Source organism: Pituophis catenifer, unplaced genomic scaffold (genome assembly GCF_029215685.1).
Source record: "Pituophis catenifer annectens isolate HBS135680 unplaced genomic scaffold, rPitCat1.0.hap2 SCAF_14, whole genome shotgun sequence".
NCBI lineage: Eukaryota > Metazoa > Chordata > Lepidosauria > Squamata > Colubridae > Pituophis > Pituophis catenifer.
This window is the reverse complement of record NW_027256894.1, coordinates 1,584,095-1,607,109: the sequence shown is the minus strand read 5'-3', so window position 1 is coordinate 1,607,109 and position 23,015 is coordinate 1,584,095. Positions and strand designations below refer to the sequence as shown.

The 23,015-nt window shown below is 45.0% G+C and overlaps 1 protein-coding gene across 2 annotated transcripts in view; it reads right to left on the bottom strand.

Moving 5' to 3' along the window:
• Positions 1-14,994, bottom strand: part of RASGRF1 (Ras protein specific guanine nucleotide releasing factor 1) — a 75,574-nt gene extending 60,580 nt beyond the window's left edge. For both annotated transcript variants that reach the window (XM_070953583.1, XM_070953582.1), the window contains exons 1-2: positions 14,731-14,994; positions 3,196-3,302 (exon numbers count right to left, since the gene is read on the bottom strand). In XM_070953583.1, coding sequence (XP_070809684.1) covers positions 3,196-3,302; positions 14,731-14,994 — 371 coding nt within the window. The remainder of the gene's footprint in view (positions 1-3,195; positions 3,303-14,730) is intronic.
• Positions 14,995-23,015: the final 8,021 nt, after the last annotated feature.

Sequence of the window (23,015 nt, the reverse complement as noted above, 5' to 3'; positions counted from 1 at the left end):
ATTTGTAGATGACACTAATCTAGCAGGAATAGCCAACACCCCAGAAGACAAGCTCAGGATCCAAAAAGGTCTTGACAGACTTGAACAATGGGCTCTATCCAACAACATGAAATTTAATGTGGAGAAAAGCAAAGTTTTACACATGGACAGGAAAAACCAAAGGTACAAGTACAGATTACCATATTTTTCAGACTATAAAACGCACTGGTATATAAGACGCACCAGGATTTTGAAGAGGTAAGCAAGAAAAAACGTTTTTGCCCTCCCCAGCCCACAGGAGCACTCTGCAGCCCTCCCAAAGCCTCTGCGCGCCCTGTTTTTGTGAGAAATGGGCCTGTTTTTTGCAAAAACGGGACAAGAAGTGGGACTTCAGGAGGCCATAAATGGCTGTATTTGGTGTATAAGATGCAGCAACATTTCCACTCTCTTTTAGGGGTGGGAAAAGTGCGTCTTATACTCCAAAAAGTACGGTAGGCGAAACCTGGTGCAAAAACAGTAACTGTGAAAGGGACCTTGGAGTCCTAGTGGACGATCACTTAAACATGAGCCAGCCGTGTGCGGCAGCAGCCAAAAAAGCTAATATAATCCTGGGTTGTATAAACAGAGATATAGAATCAAAATCATGTGAAGCATTAGTACCACTTTATAAAGCCCTAGTAAGGGCACACCTGGAATACTGCATCCAATTTTGGTCACCACATTACAAAAAGGAGGTTGAGACTTTGGAAAAAGTGCAAAGAAGAGCAGCTAAGATGATTAAGGGCCTGGAGACAAAAACATATGAAGAATTGTTGCAGGAATTGGGTATGGCCAGTCTAGAGAAAAGAAGGACTAGGGGTGACATGATAGCAGTATTCCAGGGTATACTGAGGGGCTGCTACAAAGAAGTGGGGAGCAATTTATTTTCCAAAACACCAGAGGGCAGGACAAGAAACAACGGATGGAAACTAATCAAGGAGAGAAGCAACCTGGAATTAAGGAGAAACTTCCCAACAGTGAGGACAATTAACCAGTGGAACAGCTTCTCTCCAGAAGTTGTAGGTGCTTCATCACTGGAGGTTTTTAAGAAAAGACTGGACAGCCACCTATCTGAAATGGTACAGGGTCTCCTGCTTGAGCAGGGGGTTGGACTAGAGGCCCTCCAATGTCCCTTCCAGCTCTATTCTGATTGAAATAAATCATTGATCTGGCTTCAAGGTGGAAGAACTGGTTAGTTGCCTTGCAGGGGAACTTCCTGTGGTTCTCTCCCATTTTCTCTGTTCTCTGGTGGTTTGGGATGTCAAGGCTCAACCTTCTGGTGAACCAAACCAACAGGAAGTTCTGTAAAACCTCAAGAAACAAAGATTGGGAGGAGGTCCAGAAGGCAAAGGCCGAGTTCTTCTGTCATCAAGGTTGATCTACTTGATCAGACTTTTCACTTTGGTTCCATCTGCCTGGGACCTTGGCCCTCATGCGTGCAAAGCTGCATTGTGTGATGCCTTTTTATTGTTTTCTTCAGCCTCCATGGCTAGTATGCAGCAACATTACAGAAGGGGATGCAGGACAGATTCTGGCCTAGTTCCCCTTATTTTCAAACTGGATGTTAATTAAGCTTGTTACTGATTTAAATACTCAAAGTCACATTAATTTTATTTGGTATTTTGGCACTGAATTCCTGCCTGTGATGACACTGAGGACTCAGCAAAGCACAGGACTGTTGTGGGGTAATAGGCATCAGTGGTGGGTTGCTACCGGTTTGCCACAGATCGGGCAAACCGGTAGTGGCGGCGGCAGGAGGCTCCGCCCACCCGCCCAGATGTCTCTGCGCATGCACAGACGCATCGCCTGTGAGCGTGAGTGTGAGTGCACCCACGAGTGAACCGGTAGCAACGGGATTTGAAACCCACTTCTGATAGGTATGTGCCGCAGAGATGATTGGCTCAGCTAATCTGACAAGAATAAGGCTGGATTATGCATCACACAAAGCCAGTACAGGAACATGGTTTTACTTAGTGTGGTATGTGCATTCAGCCAGGATGTGGCTTATTCAGTTAACCATAACCAAGGAAACCACAGCATAGTGCAATCCACAAGCTCACTAGAAAGTGAAGTGATTAAAGCTGCATTACAGCAAACTAAGAAACTGAGCCTCGGGGGTTGATCTGACGACTGGTCCATCCAGGTGCTACCCCACTCTGCTCCCGCCCCCCCTGGACAGCTAGTTTCCGGTGGGAGCATGGCACTTACACACCATCTGGTGACAGAGATAATCTATGGCCAAAATAGGGACTATTAATAGCCTGGACTGCCTGAGGAGGCCAAACATTACATTATTATTTTTCTTTCATTTGGAATGTTTTTGCTTTTTATTGATCTATGCTGTTTAGATTCATAAATGGTGAGCTGGGCAGCCTTCCCGATTTGTAGCTCCCTGGTTCCTCTGATTTCCCCCTTTTGAAGCCTCCTTCAGTTGCCTGGCTTCACCTCTGCTCTCCAGGATTTTTCAAAGAAAACGTGTTCAGCCAGACCGTCAGATGGCTCCTTCAGCTGCACTCTATGGAGGTATTTAACTGGCCCCCAAATTTAAAGTAAATAGTTATTCCCAGACAATATTTTTATCTGGCTTCAGTCCTGCTCCTTCATGCTGTTTTTATCATTACAATTTGCCAGGAAGAGGTGAATTTTAGGAGGAACATTCTTTTTTCTTACATTTTAGAAGAGATTGAGACAGAATATACTTTTCATGGGTGGGATCGGGTTTAATCTGAGGTCAAAGGAATTTTCAGGATATTTGTCGAAGGAGGCAAGTTGTTCGCTGTAATAGTCAAAGATTCCACAGCATCAAACTTTCTTTGTGAGACAGAAGTGGCATTATTCCCTCTTTATTTTAAGCTGGCCACCATTCAGTGGTCTGCCATTTGAGAAGTTAGAGGATTGCTCCCAGTGGTGCCTCAGTCACTCTGGTATCTGAAGAAGTAAGTGTAACTCCTGCTTCTCCTTCCCTTCTCAGGAGTCAGGCTCCAAAACCCAAGAAAGACACTCTAAGTCAGGGGTACCCAAACCTGGGCCGAGGCCTGGTACTGAGCTGCGGCCCATTCGGAAGCTCTTGGATAAAGGGAAACAGCAAGGCAGCCCTTCTCTCCATCTACTCTTCCTCCCTTGGGCTCAGCCTGCCAGGAGCCATCCTAGGGAGGCATTTCTGACAGAGGTCCTTACCTGGCATGACTGATAGCTGCTACCCATTCGTCACAATCCTTGGCATCCTCAGTTCTCAGCTCCAGAGTTTTCTGGTTCTCATGATTGAAGTTAACCGTAAAATAATGCTGTAAAAATAAAGAGAAACGGTCTTATTGTTATTTATTTATTAGCAATAGCAATAGACTTATATACCGCTTCACAGTCCTTTTTACAGCCCTCTCTAAGCAGTTTACAGAGTCAGCATATTGCACCCAACAATCTGGGTCCTCATTTTACCAACCTCAGAAATATGGAAGGTTGAGTTAAGCTTGAGCCAGTGAGAATCGAACTGCTGAACTGCCGTCAGCCGTCAGTCAGCAGAGGTAGCCTGGAGTACTGCATTCTAACCACTGTGCCACTGCAGCTCTATTATTACATTTATACTGCCCCATCTTTTTCTTCATAAAAACTCAAGATGGTTTAAAATAATAAAATGTATAGAACATAACATTAAAATAAATGCACTCAAAATCAGAATATAATCAGCTTCATGGGAATATACAAGACTGGCACAATAAGCGGAGCCTTTAGTCTCAGGCCCACCAGCTCCCTCAACTGGAGCCACCAGGCATCCCAAGGTCATGTTTGGTCTGCCAAGAGAGCTGTTGGCAGTGATATCCCCATTTATTCTTATCTGAAAGATACAGCTGGATCAATAGGAAAATATGTGGTTAAAAGGATTTAAATTTAATTTTTTATAAAATAATGTATCGTAAGTACATGATGTCAAGGAAATGATCTAGAATGTATAAAGGTGCTTCAAATGTAGGTTGGAAATGCAAACATGAAGGGACATTTTATCATGCCGTGTAAAAAAGCTAAAAAGATTTGAATTCAAATACATACTTTGATACAGAGGATTCTAAAAATCAAAATTCAATTGGGGCTAGATTTTTTTATTTTAGGATTAATGGATAAAGCTAGAAAAAAGCCACGAAGATTATTTCAGAAGGTGGTTATTGCAGTGGGGCTTCTATATGCACAGAGAAGGAAACATTCAACACTTGCCCACGATGGAGGAATGTTGGTGAAATTGGCCAATTTTGCTGAAATGGCTAAATTGACTTCTTTTATTAGAGAAAAGACAAAATCTGCATTTATTTGAGACATATTAACATCTCAAACATATTAAAATATTTGAGACCAGAAGCCTCTTATGGACTTTTAATGCATAACTGAAAAAAATGATTTTGTGGTTTATGGTTTTGAGGATCAGACAGAATAGATTATAGAAAAAAAGAGTAAGAGGATGTAATTTTAGAGAGAAAGGTTAAAATATAATTGTACTTATAACTGCTGTGAAGAATATCTGGTGCCACTTTTTATATCTTTCTTCTATTTTTCTTCATTTTTTTCTTTTTTTGCACTTTTTCCTTTTCTTTCTTTTTCTTTTTTCTTCCTCACTTTATATTAGTTTGTGTTAGTTTTTATCTTCTTGTTTAAAAGTTTTAATAAAAATTATTTTTAAAAATATTTGCTCTGCCAAGCTGGAGCTCCCTCCTGCCACTTTAGGGACCAAGCCCCCATTGTGGAGCTCCCCACCTGAGGCCACTAGAGGTCCTAATTACAGCCCTGCTTCTTTACCCCTCCTCCATCTTTGTAGCTGGGGGGGGTCATTCTGGGCTTTTGTGGAGATCATTTTGGTGGCAGTGGTGACATTGGCAGGGCACCATCAAGATTGAGTGGAATCTTGAAAGCTACAACAATGGTTAGAAACCAACAAGATGTCAGGGTTCCAAGTAACACCCCCAACGAAAGAAGACTCCAAGGCTTGAAGTTCCTCAAAGTTCCATTTTATTAGAGATGTATTGGCACATCTGGGAAAACCCGAATCTGAAAGCTTCCAGGTTTTCCCCACCCAAAGGAAAGTCCAAATCTCTTCCCAGCACCCACATGTCCATCACACGGTCCAATCAAAGCACTGTCCCAACTGAAGATGCCTCCCAGTTCCAGCCCTCCAGGCGCAGGGCAAGATGTCCTTGACTCTCTGAGAAAGGAATGTTGTTATGACTTTATATTACCTGTGCTCCATACAATCCCCCCTCCCAGTTTCCCATAGTAGTAAATGTGGCTGGCCTGAAGATCCAATGCAAAAGGTGGCTTCCAGGTCTGACACAAGATGAATTTTAGTTCAGACCAAATCAGATTAACAGAGTTGGAAGGAACTTTGTAGGTCATCTAGTCCAACACTCTGCCCAAGCAGGAGGCCCTACACCATTTCTGACACATGGCAGTCCAGTCTCTTCTTGAAAGCTTCCAGTGATGAAGCTCCCACAACTTCTGAAGGCAACTTCTGTTCCATTGGTTGAAAACTTCTCTTTATTTCTAGGTTGAATCTCTCCTTGATTAGTTTCCATCCATTATTCCTTGTTTGGCCTTTGGGTACCTTGGAAAATAGCTTGATCCCTTCCTCTCTGTGGCAGCCCCCCAAATGGTGGAAGACTGCTATCATGTCTCCCCTGCTACCACTCTTCACTAGCCTAGCCGTGCCCAATTCTGGCTTTGGGGGTAAAGGAAGCCATGGCTCTTCTGAAATTATGATGGTTTCTACAAAATTGCTTTTCCTCTTAAGGAGGAGTCATGTTGGCCCTTTGAGGTGAGGAAACAATCACCACCTGAAGATGATGGCATCTGCACCTGGGGAAAGAGTGGGGACTCTCAGCTGGGAGCGTCTGTCATTCTGTCAGGCATCCTGACCTGAAGCAGCCTCCAATACCGTCCCTTGGATCCTGAAGGCTTTGAGCCTCTGGCTCACCAGTGAGGTGCCAGGCAGCGTTTGTGATTTTCTAAGCCTTCCTAATTGCAACCCCACCCTCACCTTTAGCTCAGAGCCATCATCAGGAAATGGGGGGGAAAGGGGGGGAACCAAGGGTCTGGGTATAGGTTAGGGAAAATCACAGTAGGCAACAATATATAGAGAAAAGATCTTGTGCCTTGATGAATCTTAAACTGAATATGAGCTAACAGTTTGATGTACTTGGGAAAACCACCCAATCAACCGCCAAAAGCAGTCCTGAGTTACATCAACAAAAACAGGGCATGCCAATCAAGAGAAGTCATAATTTTTTTCTACACGCCATATTGGTCATGAAGGATTTTCGCTAGATTAAAGTAACCAAGATGACCAGGGACTTGGAAGGCACCACCTATGAGGAATGATTGAAGGGCTCACTTGCAGGATGGAGGGGAGAGACGTATCTGAAGGGATATCATACAAAGGACCCCAGATGGAGCACAAAGCTGTTCTCAGTGAGAGGACCAGAAACTACAAGGAAAAAGATTTTTGGTGGCACATGAGCAAGAATATCCTGATGTTAAGAACTTTTGCACCACAGAAGAGGCTGCCCTGGAGTCTCTGCAGTGCAGAGCAGATTCCTGCATGGGCATCAGGGACCACAGAATGGAAGGTCTGGAAGAGAGAGCCTTGGTACTACAGTGGTTTAAAGCACCCTGTTATTAACACAGCTGCCTGCAATTTACTGCTGGTTCGAATCTCTCCAAGGCTCAAGGTTGACTCAGCCTTCCATCCTTTCTAAGGTAGGTTAAATGAGGACCTAGTTGTGGGGGCAATAAGCTGACTTTGTATAAATATACAAAAATATGAAGGCTATTGCTTAACGCACTGTAAGCCGCCCTGAGTCTCCGGAGAAGGGCGGCATATAAATCAAATTAAAAAAAAAAAACAAAACTTAGAGGCGGCTGCTTTGGATCTCCAGGACACCTTTTAGCCTGTTCTCTTCTTCGGTGTATGACTGGGTAATGCCCAGTGCCATTAAAATGCATTAGTTGAAGAGCTGTTGACCTGTTTTGCCACTGAATATCAAATGATTACATGATTGCATCACATGCTGTGAGCCTTTAATAGTTTTGAATAAATAGGTTTGATTGGATATTAATTATTGTTTTAATTCTAGACTTCATGGATGTGTCAGCCTGTTGAATAAACCCTGGTGTTCAGTCTCAGCCCAACGGAGGGGGCAGGCCCCGGTTTGTTTTAGGCTGCCGAGTTGAGAAGCTGAGCAGACTCAGGACAGGCTATTTTTAGCTTCCTTTGGCATTTATTCTTGTTGTGTTAATTTTCATCAGGGAAGCTTCTAGCCCAGTAAAAGAGTTCTTGCAGTTCATTTGCTCTCCTTTCTACAGTCTCCTAGGAAACGGAATATTCTGCATGGCCACAGATCCAATCGATTAAGTGGGGAAACAAGTAAGGAAGCACTTAGCTCTCCCCTTCTGATTCCACTGCTCTAATCAGAGGGGACCCCAAAATGCAACCTGGGAGAAGGTCTTGACAGGCAGAGATTGACCCCTGACTCCCATGGTGGTCAGGGCTGCCAGGTGGTGAGCAGAGGGGCCTCTCTTGCCTTGTTGTGGCTGCTCTGGGCAACTGTTCACCTGGCACTGCTCACCCTACATTCCTGAGCTCCTAAATATGCAGAATAGGGGTAGTGGCATCTTTGTCAAAAGCAGTCAAGGGGCTGCTTGGAAGGATGATGTCTGCATTATAACTGAGCACAGCTCACTGCTCTTGCCTTGCTGACATCACAGAGGGGTCCCAGAGCTGCATTTCCACCCAATTTACCTGGGCTTTGCTCTGCCTGAGCAGAGTGGCTTGGGACCACTTTCTTTTTCCATAATGCGTCTCTGCCTTTCCCCTCTCCAGGTCTTTGTGTTCTGTGCTGAGAAAGGAGGTGCAACAGAAAAAGGGAAGAGCAGATTGTGGCTCCCTTTGCTGATCCCAGAAGGGCTTCCTAGATCAACCCAAGGGAGGCTGGGGCTTTACGTGGCCTGTTCTCACTGACCCTGCCTGCTATCAGACACAGCACTGAGCAGTTTGGGGATAACCAAGGGGTAGAGCTATGCTAAAGGATGGCAGAGCTACCTGCAAGTGTGCCAGGTCATGCCAATGGTTCTCATGATGCTGATCAGCCAGCCTGATTCTTGGCCAGGCTTTTGCACTGGGGAGCTTCTAATCCCCCCCCCCCAAAAAAAACCCTGGCTTGCCTTCTTCAAGGGCATCCTGCTGGATATAGTTTCAGCAGCACCCTGGAAACATTGCGGATGAGGCCAAGCAGATGAGGGTTTTCTCATCTAAATATAGCTCTTCTCACTGGTATTGCTGGTTATGTGAAGGACAACAAATCACAGCATGCATCTATGCCAATGTGTGCAGGGCCTTATCCTGCAAAAGTTCTGCCATTCTTTCTGATCTTAAATTCCAAAATGATGGAATGTGGACCATTACAGAGGACTGCATGTTTCTGCTCACTTCCAAATGTCTCCATGTTTGCACAGGGGACCACTTCCCAAACAAGGATCCACAGGACTAGCACCTTAACCTACTTGGTAAAGCTTCAGGCCAGCAGTCATGCCTGTACCGGAAGATACATAAGCTTTATACCTATGCAGGATACTGCATAGATCCTTTGGAGTTGGGGGGAAGGAGGGCTGTGGGAAGCATGAGCTAGAGCCAGGGGGAGGAAATGGTGTTCCTCTTGTGTTCCCAGAGGAGGGATAGGCCATGCCCTGAGAAAACCCTTATTTCCTCAGCCCAAGAGAAAACAGAGGAAGGACACTCCCCATGGGAACTTGCAAGACTGATGTTGTGCATCTCCAACTGCTAAGCACAATTAAGGAGTCCTCTGCAGCAAATGCAGGCTCTGGTGCCTGAAGGAGAAGACAGCTGGGAGCAGTGAGTGACTTCAGAATCAAATTCCAATCCTCACCCAAAAAAAGAGGTTCTCAATCTTCAGTTGAGGAAAGAGACCCCAGAAAGGAAGTCAGGAGAGTGGACCTCTGAAGGGCAGAGGGAGTCCAGCTTCATCCTGAAAAAAGGCATCCTTGGAAGTAGCTGATTGCCTTCAATGTGGAATAAAAATGAGAGATGACAATAAACCCAACGACTCATGAAACAAGTTTGTCTCTCTGGAGCCCAGATTAGCAATGTGACAGAACAATTTCCAAGATTTATCAAGCTGTCAGTTTTCTCTTTCTGCTATTCTGTATGGGGACAGATGATACTGTAATAATAGTTATAACTGCATCATTGTGGATTCTGGAAGGAAATCAATATTCTGGAGTTTCAGGTGGTTTCTCATCCACTCATCAAGCCTGGAAAGGACAAGGGAAATTGCCAGTTAAACTGACCAGTTAGACAAATGCTATGGAGTGGGAGATGATTGTTTTCAGGAGCCACTGTCTTGAATGATTGGCTGCGTAGTAGTTAAGTAGTTAAGTAACTAAGTAGTTAAAAATGTGTGGCGAAGTGTGGTGACCCTAATCAGGAGAACTTTCAATTTCAGCTTTTGAGGTACAACTCCAACTAAAAACCTTGGATAAATACTTATGGGCTGTAGAAAGAAGAGGAAGAGGAGGAGTGAAGGGCTGGGGAGAAAGGATGAGCAGAGAGGGAAGGGAACAAAGAAGCTTTTCCACCAAAGCATGGTGATAAAGAAGCTTTTACATTGAATCCTAGAACATATAATAGGGAGGGACCTTGAAGATCATCTAGTCCAAGCCCCTACTCAAGCAGGAGACCCTATACCATTCTGGACAAACGGCTGTCCAACCTCTTTTTTAAAACATCCAGTGATGGAATATCCAAAATCTTGGTTGTCCTATTAAGATTGGAGATAAAACTAGAAGAATTTGAAATAAGGATTTGTATCCTGCAGAAATAAAGGAGACAGAATAATTATATAACTATATCTTGATATTACACAATGAAAATCAAGAATATTCGCTCAGCTCATGGCATTATCCATCACAATATGGGAAATATGATCAAATGAGATCTTATTTGGAGACCTGATAGGATGGCTGTCATGACTGAGAAGGAAGAAATGAAACTTCAAAAAATGTTTTAGAAAAAGAGAGGAAGAGTTGAACTATAAAATCTACAGTACAATTCAAGGGAAAGCACTTGTTAGTGCTGTTGAGTGTGCATTGTTTAAAGTATGCGGAACAGTGAATAAAAACAGTGCTTATAAATGTTATCTATTGCTGACAATTCAACTATGGAAAAAGTATGGAAGTGATTACCAAAAGCAAAGATCTTTCCATACATGGAGTGGTAATGATGGGAGACTTTAACTGCCCTGACATATGTTAGCAGGCAAATTCTGCCAAGCATGGCCCTTTGAGGAAATCCCCAACTTACTATTTTTCTGGCACTTTTATTTTTCAGAAAGTAGAAGAAAGCACAGGAACTCCAACTGCCCTTGTTTAATGAATCAATCAGAAAATCTTACTAGGCCCAATGAATGCAGCAGTAATAGTGGGGTATGGAACCAAGGAAATCAAACTCATCTTGAAAGCATATCTACAAGAAAGTGGTTTTAATGAGAAGATGAGCACAAGGTGGACAGAAATTATTTAAAAAGGAGATGCTAAAAGTACAGACAATCCAAATGAGAACAAAGGGAAGACAGCCAAAGAAGCAGAATAGAAAAGGACACGTTCTGGAGAAAGAATCACAAGTACAGGAGAAAGGTCCAGATTTTTAGAGAGGTTGTCAGAAAATTCTGGTGTTCAGAATGAGCTAAGGGAGCAGAGGATGCTTAGAAGAAGAAAAGGGGCTTCTTCAGGGTTCGCTGACAAGGCAAGAAGAAGCAGAATCAAAATCAATGAAGCCCAGACAATGCTAACAGAGAGCAAAGAAAAGGCAGAATATTCGGCCCCTTTAGTGAGCCTATTGTGTGAGAAGAGGATGGCATTTCTAGGTTGAAGAAACAGGATTGCAAATTCAGATTAGATTGATAAAAATCTAATCAGGAAATCTCGAAATGCTTTAAAACTCCAGGGCCTGCTGAGTTGCGCCTTAGAGCACTGAAGGAAACACCTCATCATTGGGCTGGTGGTCTATGAAAATTCTGGCAAATGTGATGACAGATACCCTAACTCTAATCCCAAACATTCAAAAAAGGAGAAAGAAATTCATCAATATCTGATAAAGCAATTGATCTATTGAATATTTAAAACCATACATGGAATTATTGAGTCTAGCTTGATAAACCTTACCTCATATTTATAAAAATACAGGTAGTCCTTGACTTACCAACACAATTGACCCCAAAATTTGTTTCTAAACAAGATAATTGCTAAATGAGCTTTGCTCCATTTTATGACCTTTCTTGCCACAGTTGTTAAGTGAATCACTGCAGTGTTCAGTTAGTAACATACTAACACGGTTACTAACATAAGTGAGTCTGGCTTCCCCATTGACTTTGCTTGGTCAGAAGGATGCAAAAAGTGATCATATGACCCTGGGACACTGCAACCGCCAGTTGCCAAGCATCCAAGTTTTGATCATATGACCATGGGGATGCTGCAACAGTCATGAATGTAAAAAAATGGTCAAGTCGTTTTTTTCATTGACATTGTAATTTTAAATGGTCACTGAATGAATGATTATAAATTGTAGACTACCTTTAGAATGTCTACTGGGAAATTTGCAAATAGCTTGATGGAGGAAAACAGAGGTCAAAGGTGCAAGAACAGAATAGACAAATATTGTTCACATAAAAAAAGATATAATTGTACTGATCACAGTGACATGGCTGGCAAAAATAAAATGTTAATCTGCATCAACAAAAATATAATTTCCAACCTTCACCAAATAAAAAGACCACTATAGACAGGTGAACACCCCCCCACACTTGATTGTATGAATTTTAGAGGGTCCCCCTTCAAGGAGGAGAGGGGCAAATGGCCAGCAGGCAGAGAAAGGGGAGAGTAGCAAAGTAAAGTGGAGCTGGAAACTAAAGTAGAGCCAGAGGGACTGTCCAGCCTAGGGGAGAAAGGCCAGAAGTACCTGAAGAGGTCACGAGGCCAAAGCCTGCCCGCTCCTGTTCCAGAGTCTGGGCTTTAAGGCAAATCCCAAGGGGATGTTAGCCACAATCACCTCGAAGCCATTTGAAAGTGGAAGGGATGACCCAGCAGGCAGAATCCCTGCTCTGAGCAGCCAATGGATTGCCTGGTGGTGCTGATCCTTTGAAAGCCTGCAATTCTTGCCACCAAGAGAAAGCAAAGCTCTTTTTCTGTTGGGAGGTTTTGCTTTCAAACTGGAGTGGAAGTGAAATGATTGAATTTGTGGTGCTGCAGAAACCCCATTTGGTTGGTGGCTATTGAGAGGCAAAATGTGTGATATCTGAATGTGTTCCTGATTTTGGAATGGGCAGTGAAAAACAAAGCTCTGACTCCAGGAATGCCTCATGAGTCCATCAGCTCGTGTAGACTGGACAAGCCATGAGGCCATTTCAAGCTTCCCAGCCTTCTTCTCAGTGCGACTAGATAGCTCACGGTGTTCAGAATTGAACCGAGCTCCCTCCCAGCTCTCCCAGCCCCTCCCTCTGGTGCTGCTGCCTAATAGATTGGCAGAGACATGCACACAAATTCATGGATGCATATATGGATAGGGTACCCACATCAGAAGAGCCAAAGTGAGGTGAGAGGGAGGCTTTCTAAAGAATAAGAGATAGGAAGAAACTGTAATGCATTTTCAGGGAATTAGAAGTCACCTAGAGTGTTTCTCTCTGCATCTGGTTTGCCTCTGCAGCAAGAAAACGGAGGGCCAGAGGTTGCTGAGTCCTTCCTGCCTATTCAGCTGGCAGCAATTCTTTGGCTTTTAACAGAACAACAGAGTTGGAAGGGACCTCAGAGGTCTTCTAGTCCAACTCCCCTCTCAAGCCAGGAGACCCTATACCATTTCAGACAAATGGTTGTCCAATCTTTTCCTAAAAACCTCCAGTATTGGAGCACCCATTCTTGGGTGGAGATCCTCTGGCTTTGGAAAGCACTTAAAAGGTAGCAATGCTTTCCTACTCATGACTTACCCTCAAGCAGAGCTGAGATGATGACCCATCATGAAGACTCAGAAATGGTCCCCAGAATATGTGCATATACATGGAGCAGAAATAAGGCTGATTGGAATAAGATCCTGTAATAGTAAATCAATTGCAGGGAGCCCTTTAATTGTAATTTAATGCCATTGTTTTGGTGTTGAACTGAGACAGGAAAAATGCTTTGAATAACCAAGATGTGGAAAACTATTGTGTCTATAGAAATCCCAAGTAACAGATAGTCCATTGTAATCATCTGCAGCAAAGGATGATCTAGGACTCACAGTTGAGTTGATTTACTCAAAGCACCCCTGAGGAAGAAGGTGCTAAGAAAGCAGTGAGCTTTCTTGAGAACCTCACTGGCCTAGACATCTCCTGCCCTGTGGTCTGACAGCTGGCCACTTGGGCCAGAATGGGCAAATACTAGAAACTGGCCCAGGCCAGGTCCTTCTCCGCCCATTTTTTTCCTCTTGGTTCCTAAAATGAGGACCCAGATTGTAGGGGCAATAAGCTGACTTTGTATAAAAATATACAAAAGTATGAAGGCTATTGCTTAACGCATTGTAAGCCGCCCTGAGTCTCCGGAGTAAGGCAGACATGCAGCAGGGGATGGATGCCCTGGTGTTCCTCTCAAGGCAAGCTGTGTGAGCAGCAGATCAAGTGACCCAGTCTTCACCTGTCTCTAGAAGGTGCAGATGTGGTTCTTTTCCTGACCATGTTAAGAACTAGATTTACCTGACTTTGGAAGTCTGGAATCTCAACTATCTCACTCCTTTATAGGATCAGTTCTTCAAGGAGCTTCACAAGCCTCTTCCAAATTGCAGGGCTGGGAACAGAGTCTGGGAGTGCATTTCTTGCATGGAGCTGAGATATCTCTCACTCTGCAGCGCAGCTCAGGGGACAGTTTGGAACTCCTGAGCGACTGGGATGAGCCTGACTGGCTCTGGGCCCAGGAAATCCATCAAGGCTGGGCTGCTTGCCAGCTTTTTGCCATTTCAGGCCTGTGGGCTGGCCTCCAGCCTCCCCAAGAGAGAAAGAAGTCAATGGGGAACTGGCTTGAGGGAGGGAGAGAGGGTGGTGGGGCTGGGGGAGGCAGATTTGAAAGAAGGTGAGTGTGAATGGCTGCAGATGAGCACAATCTCCCCTCCAGAAAATCAAGAGAAGTCTGGTAGCACTTTTTCCAGTTAACCAATTTTATTAAAAGGCATAAGCTTTTATTGAAGCTTTTAATCTGAAAAGATGTTACTAGACTCTTTCTTTCATTAATTTTTATACCACAAAGACTAACAGAGCTCTCCTCCTGCAACATCTTCCACTTGGAGCATTATATTTTAGTATGCTGACTAATTAATTGGATAGATTAATACTTAATTTTATAAAGAAACATGCAATTTCATTTATGGTAACTAATTTTCTGGGTGGAGAGGGAAGCTCCCGTCCTTTGAGTCTGGGGTGCTGAAGAGGGGAAGACCAGCTTATCATGCTGCTTATTAGGCTGGGGGCAGGCAGGGAGGTGGGGCAAATGCACCTGGCAGCTGCTGAGAGACTCCCCAACATGATCTCCCTGATGCAGAGGAGGACCCCCAAAGAGGCTGGCCGGGTCAGAGTTCCCCAGCCTCTCTCTGCTTCTCCATCCGTGTGCTCCCTCCCCCCTCCCCCCAAGATGCTCCCATCCCACCTGCTTCTCCAGCGCATCCTTGGGCTTGGGCGAAGGTGCTCTGTCGCACAGGCACCCTTCCAACAGGTAGAGGCCAGCTGGCCGGGAACTGGAGTCGTTCTCGAAGTAGAAAAGCATGTTCTGGAGGAGGGCGAACCACTTGGGGTGCCATTTGGTGTTGTCAGAGCTCCTCTTGCTGAGGTAGCCCCGCCGGGCCCCGTCCTTCTTGGCCAGCAGCCCCAGGTAGACGGCGTGCCCGTCGTTCAGGCGCAGCGCCTTCTGCATAGTGCGGGCACAGGGGAGCTCACAGCCGCAGCAACCGCAACGTCGTTCGGCTCAGCAGGGTCCCAGCAGGCCGGAGCCCCTCGCGCCGTCGGCCCGCCTCTCGCATGCCCGCCGCCGCCTGGCTCAGCGCGGGCACCTGAGCGGCAGGTTGGTCGGCCAGCACCGCGGCCAGCGCCGCCGCCACCGCGCTCCGACCAGCCCTCAGCACCGCGGACAGCGGCAAACTGCGGCAGCGCCGCGGCGCTCGGAGGCTGCGCGCGCCCCGCCGGCCAGCCCGGCTGAGAAGGAGCGCCGCCGCTGCCGCAAGGGGGGCTCGGGGTCCCGGGCGGGGCGGTGGCAGCCGAGCAGCCCGGAGACCGGCGCTCTCCCGACCGGGGCCGGCGCACCAAGCCCGTCCTGGCAACCGCGGCGGCGCGCCTGAGCCGAGGTTTATTTTTAGCTTCCCTCTGGCGCCTCCCAACGCCAAGGAGTCGGTCGGGAGGACCCTGCCCTTCCTCGCGCCTTTGGCGGGGCGGGACTCTTCGATCAGCCGCAGCTGCCGGGAACGCCGATGCCCCCAGCAGGGGAAGTTCGCCGTCCTCGCCTGGGTCCCGCGAAGCCCGGGGCCAGCTAGTCCCAGCCCAGCGGGCGCCCTCGTCCGCGGGTGGCCCCGTGCGTCAAGCCAGCGTGAAAAGGAAGGGTCCGGGGAGTAAAGCGCCGTCCACCTGCCGGGCTCCCTTATCCAAGGCTCGGGCAAGAAGACCCCAGGAACAGCCGCTGAGCTCAGTCCAGTTCAGTCTCCCAGGACGGGAAGGAGCGGCCTCTTTCCTTCCCGCCGGCATCGAGGCCACTTCTGAGGACGTTATGTTCCTAAGCCCCCATCCCCCATTGAAGTCAGCCAAACTACCAGGCTCCCTTCGGCCTCTTTTAGAAAGTTTCCATGCCCACTTAGGGTCCCCACTTTCTAGCATCACCTCGCCATTGGCAAAGCAGAAGGCAGCCAACCTTGCGACTGACCCATTGGCAGAACCTGGGAAACGCTGAATGTCCTGCCAGAGAGAGGCGTCCTCTTTCCCCAGTCGGCTCCTTTCTTCTGCCTCTGGTCATAAAGACCATAAGGGCCTTCGCTTTTGGCCCTTCTTGCAGCAGGGGATCTGAGTCGGATAGGATGCCCAGTTGGGCAAGAGGACGTGGGAGTGGGTGAATTTTCCACCCAGAACACTAGTCAGATTCCGCCAAGAGGATCTGCTTCGCTAGATCTCTTAAAGACCACATGGCTACGTTTGGACCACATGTTCAACTTGGTTTGTGTGATGCTGGCAAAATTGGGGGCTAATGGGAAAAGGGAGTTACGGGAGTTGGAGAAATGCAGCCTGGTCAGTTGATGGTTCTGTGCATTGTCCCAGACTTCAGAATGGCTAAGTCAAGAGTCAGGTTGGGTACATTGTGAGAATCTCTTCAGACATCATAAAGACTATAAAAATAATCATAGCAGCTGCTTTGGAGCACCTCAGGAGAACTGTGTATTCCCATCCCATTAATAGGTTGTCTGGATTATAAAAATAAAATTATCGTGAGAACATAATTTTAAAACTATATGCAATCTTAGCACCCACATATCTACCATTAAACCATGAACACATTAAAAGGCTGGTATGTTTTGGCTAATTCCAAACAGTAATGCAGAGGGGGCTCCAATTGCAGTTTGTTTCTTAATGGGGACTTTACTGTAGAAAAACAGATTTAACTTGTTGAATGAAACTGCAACAGGATTCACAACAGATGCTTTCTGACCATCCAAGAGTTGGGATTAGGTAAGTTTTGAAAATAAAACACAGAATGTGCTTGAAGTATTGAATGGGACCTTGGAAGAGGTGCATCAGCTCAGCAGGACTACATGAAAATGTCAGGGAATTGCACAGCAGGTGCACAAATGAAGTCAGAGACACTGACACAAACTTTTAGTTTTATATAAATAAATATATTTAACATCTCTATTTACATTAGACAACATAGTCAGGCACATCGCTACATCATGAGGTAAACCTAATTTTAGGTTCTATTTAATTGGGCCAAACTATGTTATAATAATAATTTTAATTAGCAATTTTATGATGTTTGTGTATCTATATTTTTCTTGACTGTACACCGCCTTGAGTCCTACGGGAGAAAGGCGGTATAGAAATATAATAAAGAAATAAATAAAATCATCAGGTAAATCACAGAACAGCATTCAGAGCACACGCAGAAGAAAAAAAGGTGGGGAAAAAGGGAAACTCCCTCTTTACACCCAGCATCCAATCATAACTTAGATTGCCTCATGCAGGAGTCTGCACTCTCCAACCGTTCAACTGCCACTCTGTTCTGGCCCATTATCCACTTTACTGTTCCAGCTATTAAATTAAACATCTTAACAAAATTGCCAGATCTGCTCATCTCTATGGTACATTATCCTACACACAACACAATCCTTTATTTCTATTCTGCATGGAGAATAATGTCCAATGACTAGAAAGCTCCTATGCACCATTAAATACACGATTCAAATTCCATGGAGGTAGCTGTATACCTTAACATGGTTTTAACAAGGCAACACAGACAATGTATCCCTGTTTTAGGCATCTTGGTACTGTTGAGCTGCACAGAGAGGAATTATCTCAAAAGAACCCCCAGAGGTCATGAGGGCACTCTCGGGAATGGTAAGGCAGCCAGATTGAAAATGGGGGGGGGTGCCTGGGATTCCACTTGATGTTGATATCTTGATAGTAAACTATCTAAGCAAGATAAATGAACATCAAACTGAGTTGTGACCTCTTAGCCCTTGGTCTATTTGAAAGGGTGTGTCTGTGTGTGTGTGTGTGTGTGTGTGTGCGCGCGCGTGTGTGTGTGTGCACTCAGGCCGATGATAGTAAATGCCTCCCATTTCTTACCACTGACCCAGATTGTGACTTCTTTAAATAGACTGGAAGAATGTTGGAGAGATGATGTGAATTTGATGGGAAGATGTGGGTACCACTCCAGTGACTTTAATTAGGTCATGAATCACCATGGTAACATCCAGGAATTGTCTAGAAACCAGGAAGGTTGCTGGGATTGGAAGCATGTTAGCAGAAGGACTGGAAGGACCATGATGACAGAAGGCCTGGAAAAGAAAGGACTTCTCTGGACCCAACAGATCTCTCAAACACCCGTGCAGGGAAAAGAGCCAGAACTGATCAGATGCTTTCAGGTTTTCTCACTCTGCTATCACAGGCTTACAGTATGAAATAACATTAAAAAGAAAAAACCAGTTTCTTTCCTCCTAATTCTCAGAGTTAATTAGAGAAGAAGAACTGATAATCTTTCTAAAACTGAATATTTAGTAAACCATGATAGAGAAAACAGTAAAAAAAAAAGAACTCTGGAAAAATGCAGTGATAAATATGAACAATAGGATTAGCAAATGAATAAACAGTATGATAAAAAATTTCAGCTAATGATTACAGAACAAATCTTTAATATATCTGTCAGAGCGGCCAATCGCTTTTTTGGCTAATGTTTTCCACTTCATTAAACAAAAATAAATAATACTTAAAACAGAAAAAGGTTGAATACAGGTATCATGAATAAATCCAAAAACCTGACTAGGAGAATCCAGAATCTTCTCCCTTGTCCTTCTGTCCTAGAAATACTATGTGAAACAGGCAGCCAGGGGAGCAAATGAGGTGTGCCCCAGACCACCAACCCCAAAGAATATTGCCATGTTCAGACAATGTCTGTGCATTAGAGGAGCTTCTTTTGCCTCCGCAGCCATGTGCCACTGCACAAACATCTTTCTATGGCTGCCAGTCCCACAGCAGCGACTCTGGGTAGATTGAAGAACCAACAATTTCATGCTCCAACCCCCAAAATCCCAGGTTAAAACAGTAGTCCCAACCTGGAAAAGCAACATTTAGCCGGCAAGGTTCCCCTAAGCCCTTGGCCTGAATACCAGTTGAACAGCCAGGCCTTTGGTGCCTTACGGGAGGATGCCAGCGTCAGGACCACACAGACGTGGGGCAAGCGCAGGCACAGAGAAAGCATGGCAACAAGTTGTTTGCCGGAAGGGACCCACAGTATGCCCTCCCACCAGCTCTGGGGGACAGAGCAGAAATGATGGGAGAGGCAGTCCTGCAACAGCCTGGCTGGCTTTATGGGAGATAAGCAGCCCCTTGAATCCCACCAGCAGCCAGAGCAGCTCAAGGAGGCATGGGGTTGCTGCCCAAACATTGCTTCTGGGCCAGCTGAGCCCCGACCAGGCTTATGACTGGCTGATTGAGTGAAATTCTTTGAGAAGCTCTTTCAGGCACCCAGGGGCTTCCCAGTTAGCTGTCTATATAAAACTATATTTATTATAAAAACTGATCACACTCTGAATCACTATATTCAATTTTTGGAGGAAGGTTATCTGCTTTCCACAAGATCAAAAGTGAGACTTTTGCAACCACTTAGTGTGTGTGATCAAAAAGAAAATTGGATTCTCCCCCCCCCCCCACCAGTGTTTTGAGCTATTTGGATTATAATCAAGCAAAGGGTGCCTTAAAACAAAACCATTAGAAAGAGCTTGGTGTCCAACCCATAAAGACGTCTCAGGCAACCCTATTTGCCACTTTAAGCACCAAGGTCTCTGGGACATTTATTTTCTCCAAATGCCAGATTTCCTTGATGGCATATTCCTTTCTCAGCGGACTTGGAAGGCCAACTCAGGATGATTCCCAAGAGGAGGATTCAGTGGGAAAGGCGGGCTTTGGGACATGTGAAGACTGAAGCTGGCCCTTGACTGACTTTGTTCACAAGGCTGTAGGGAGAAATAGGAATGGCTTGCCTTCAGAAGTTGTGGATGCTCCATCACCGGAGGGTTTTAAGCAGAGATGGACAACCATTTGTCTGGAAGGTTGCAGGGGGTTGGACTTCACTAGACCTCCAATGCCCCTTCGAACTCTATTATTTGTTATTCTGATTTGTAATAATCTTCACTTCTACAGACTTGGAAACAAGGAGAATGCCCAGGAACAACATGAGCCAATCAATACTCCCCTCCAGTTGACCAATAGGAGTGCTAGAAAATGTCATCCAATCAGTGTCCAACCACTAGCTGCTGCAAATCCAAGGCAATTTTCTCATTTCCAATTTGTACAGAGGCAAAGTAAAATGAATTGCAGCACTGGAAATCTTGTTTTAGGAGCCACATGTACCACATTTGTCTCATCATGATCATCAGGCCAGAGTTCCCAAACAGGATATTGCCCCAATTTCAAATCATGGAACCAGAAATAAGATGACAGCTCCTGAATCTTGCTCATATCATGAGATCAGAGAGGTCCGGGACTGTTGCAAATCTCCTATACTGAGGTGCCTGAATATAGCATAAAAAGGATTTCCAGAAGTTGAACATTTTTCTTACTGGAAAATGTGGCTGTGCCAGAGGTTTATCCATTGTGTGACTTTTGCCTTTGTGTTTAGTTAGTTAATTAATGTTAACAAATTGGGCTTGGCTCCTGGATGATGATTATATGGACAAAAGCCATCTCAATTGGCCAAGAGCCATAATCCCTGATACTAAATACTTGTTGTCTTCCCCTTCTATTGAACTCTCTTCACTCTTGCCAAACATCATCGTCCCTCTCTTCCATCACATGCCTAAAGCAGGTTAAAGCTTGTTAATCAAGGAAGCACCGATCAACCTCAGTTTGGTCCAGGAGTGATTTCCAGTATTGGGTTGTGCTGCACTCAGAATAACCTTCTCCAAAGATCATAATTCTGTCATCTTTCTAACATTTTCCTCTCAGCCTCCACTTTTCAGAGCCATAGTTTTCACTGGATGGACCATGGTTTAAACTATTCTAACCATTGTTCTGGTTGGAGATGGAGGATGGAGCCTGTCGTTGCCTTCCTCTTTAAGACCAGTCTTAACTTCTCCATCCACCTTCGTTCTTGACTCCTCACCTTTTGCCATCACCTGTCAGTATGTTCACGGGCCAGGCCAGTTAACATTACCTTTGCCTTCTTAGTATTTCCACTTGCCATTTTCCAATGAGTGATTCTAGGTCTTCTTAAATTTCTGCTAACAAAGTGGGGTTGTCTCCATATGGCAAATTGTTAGTGATTTGGCCTCCAATTTTGATTCCAGCTGTCATTTCTTTCAGTCTAATTATCCTTTGAATGTGTTTGCTGCACACTTTGACGTAGGAAAGAGGGGCGCTTTCCTCTCGCCCCCTTTCCTTCGTTGCTCTTCCTTTCAAAAGTGCTGCATAGCAGGCTCTGGACTAGAGAAGTTATATTTAAACTTATCAAGAGAATGTGATTTTGGGAGGAAAGCAGCTTGACTTTCTCTTGCATATGCAAAACTGCTATAAATATTCTCCCAATATGATTTGCTGCTAATGCCAACTTCTAGTGTGCGTCTATGCAGTTCCTGTGTATTCTGTAGCTTTTCTAGTTAAGACAAGTTGATGGGCCTGTTTTATATATATTAAAACATGAAGATTACTTCTATTCAGAGATGGAAATGGTGTCTGTACATTCCTCATGTTGATAGTTCAAAAGGGGCCTTGCTAGGAGTGAGGGCAGATTAGCATTAGCACTTATGGAAAGAGGTTTCTCCTTGACAAGTATGGCTAACAGTCAGAATGATGAAGTCCATTGTTACCTATTCTATTGTGCAAACCACAAACAAAGTAGAAGCCAGATCCTTATTTTATCCTTGCACAGACCATGTTTATGGAGCCCAGTAGACTGCATCATAAAGGCGTCTTGGCACTAAGAGGCTCCATTTCTCCCTGAATAAGAGACTTCCTGTTGTGTCAAACCAAGAGGCTTCCTGCCCACAATTCTTTTCTGGGCCAAAATTGAGAGAACAGAAAGAGGATGGCAGATTGCTAGTACAGTGTTGGAGCAGATGAAGGAAATGTTCCTGCTTTCAGATTATTAGAGGTGCTACCTTGGACTTCCAGATGGACTGACCTGGGGCATCAATTTAGTCCACCTCTGGCTGAGTGCATGATCTGCATTTGCAGGGTTGCTGATGGTCTTCCCTCTTTCCATCCTTCTGCCAAACTGTCAAATGGCTTCTGCTGATGGATGTTTCCTCTCATCTGACCTTGAGGTTTGCTATACTGTGGTTCCATTGCCAGTCCTGCACAATACATGCCACATATATTGGCATGTATTGTTGCCACTGAACAACTGTGGGAGGAGAGGCCAGGCGTGCAAGAGTTTGTCTTCCCAGGGGAAGTCTCTTTTCCTTTCTCCCTCAGCTGCAGGGCCTGTCTTCCTGCACCTGTGGCCCAGTGGGTAGAGCTGGGCACCTAGATGGACCAAATTCATTTTTTTTGCTGGAAGTATTCACATATCTTGCCTCCCAATGTCTAACCTTAGCTTGGTTTGCTTCCCAGGTATCAAGTGCAACTGCAAGACATATCATAGTTGTAGATGAATTTTTTCCAGAAAAAAGTGGACATCTGTGCAAACTATTATTTAGTGAGGAGTTCTTAAGTCAAAGGTTGGTAAATTAGAGGCCAGAGCATCATAACTACATCTCATTAGTTAATATGAAGTCTTCCTGAACAGTAGTTTGGCTACTGTGGAGGCATCAGAGCAATGTGAACTTTACAATTTCTCCAGAGAATGAGAATAAAGATGGTGGTAACACTTTGCCATCAGCAGCAAAATCATCACAAAATAAACTATACCCCAACCAATTCTAGCTTCTGAGGAAGATGCTACCAACAAGGGTCAACTACAGAAGACCTCAGACTTGTAGCTCTCTCATTGATCCAAGTGGAAGTGATACATCCCAAATCACTAAGAAGAAGAAAAGTCAGGTTGTGATTGTAGGTAACTTCCTCCTGAGGAGCACAGAAACTCACATTTGTTGCCCAGGTCATTCATCTCAGGCTGTATGCTGTCCCTGGTGCCTGAATCCATTCTCCTTGTCCATGTTCACATTGCTTTGGTGTCCTTCAGTATGTCAAGAAGCCTTTTATGGCTTTTGGGAAGAGCCTGAAGGACTTGAGGGCCCGGAA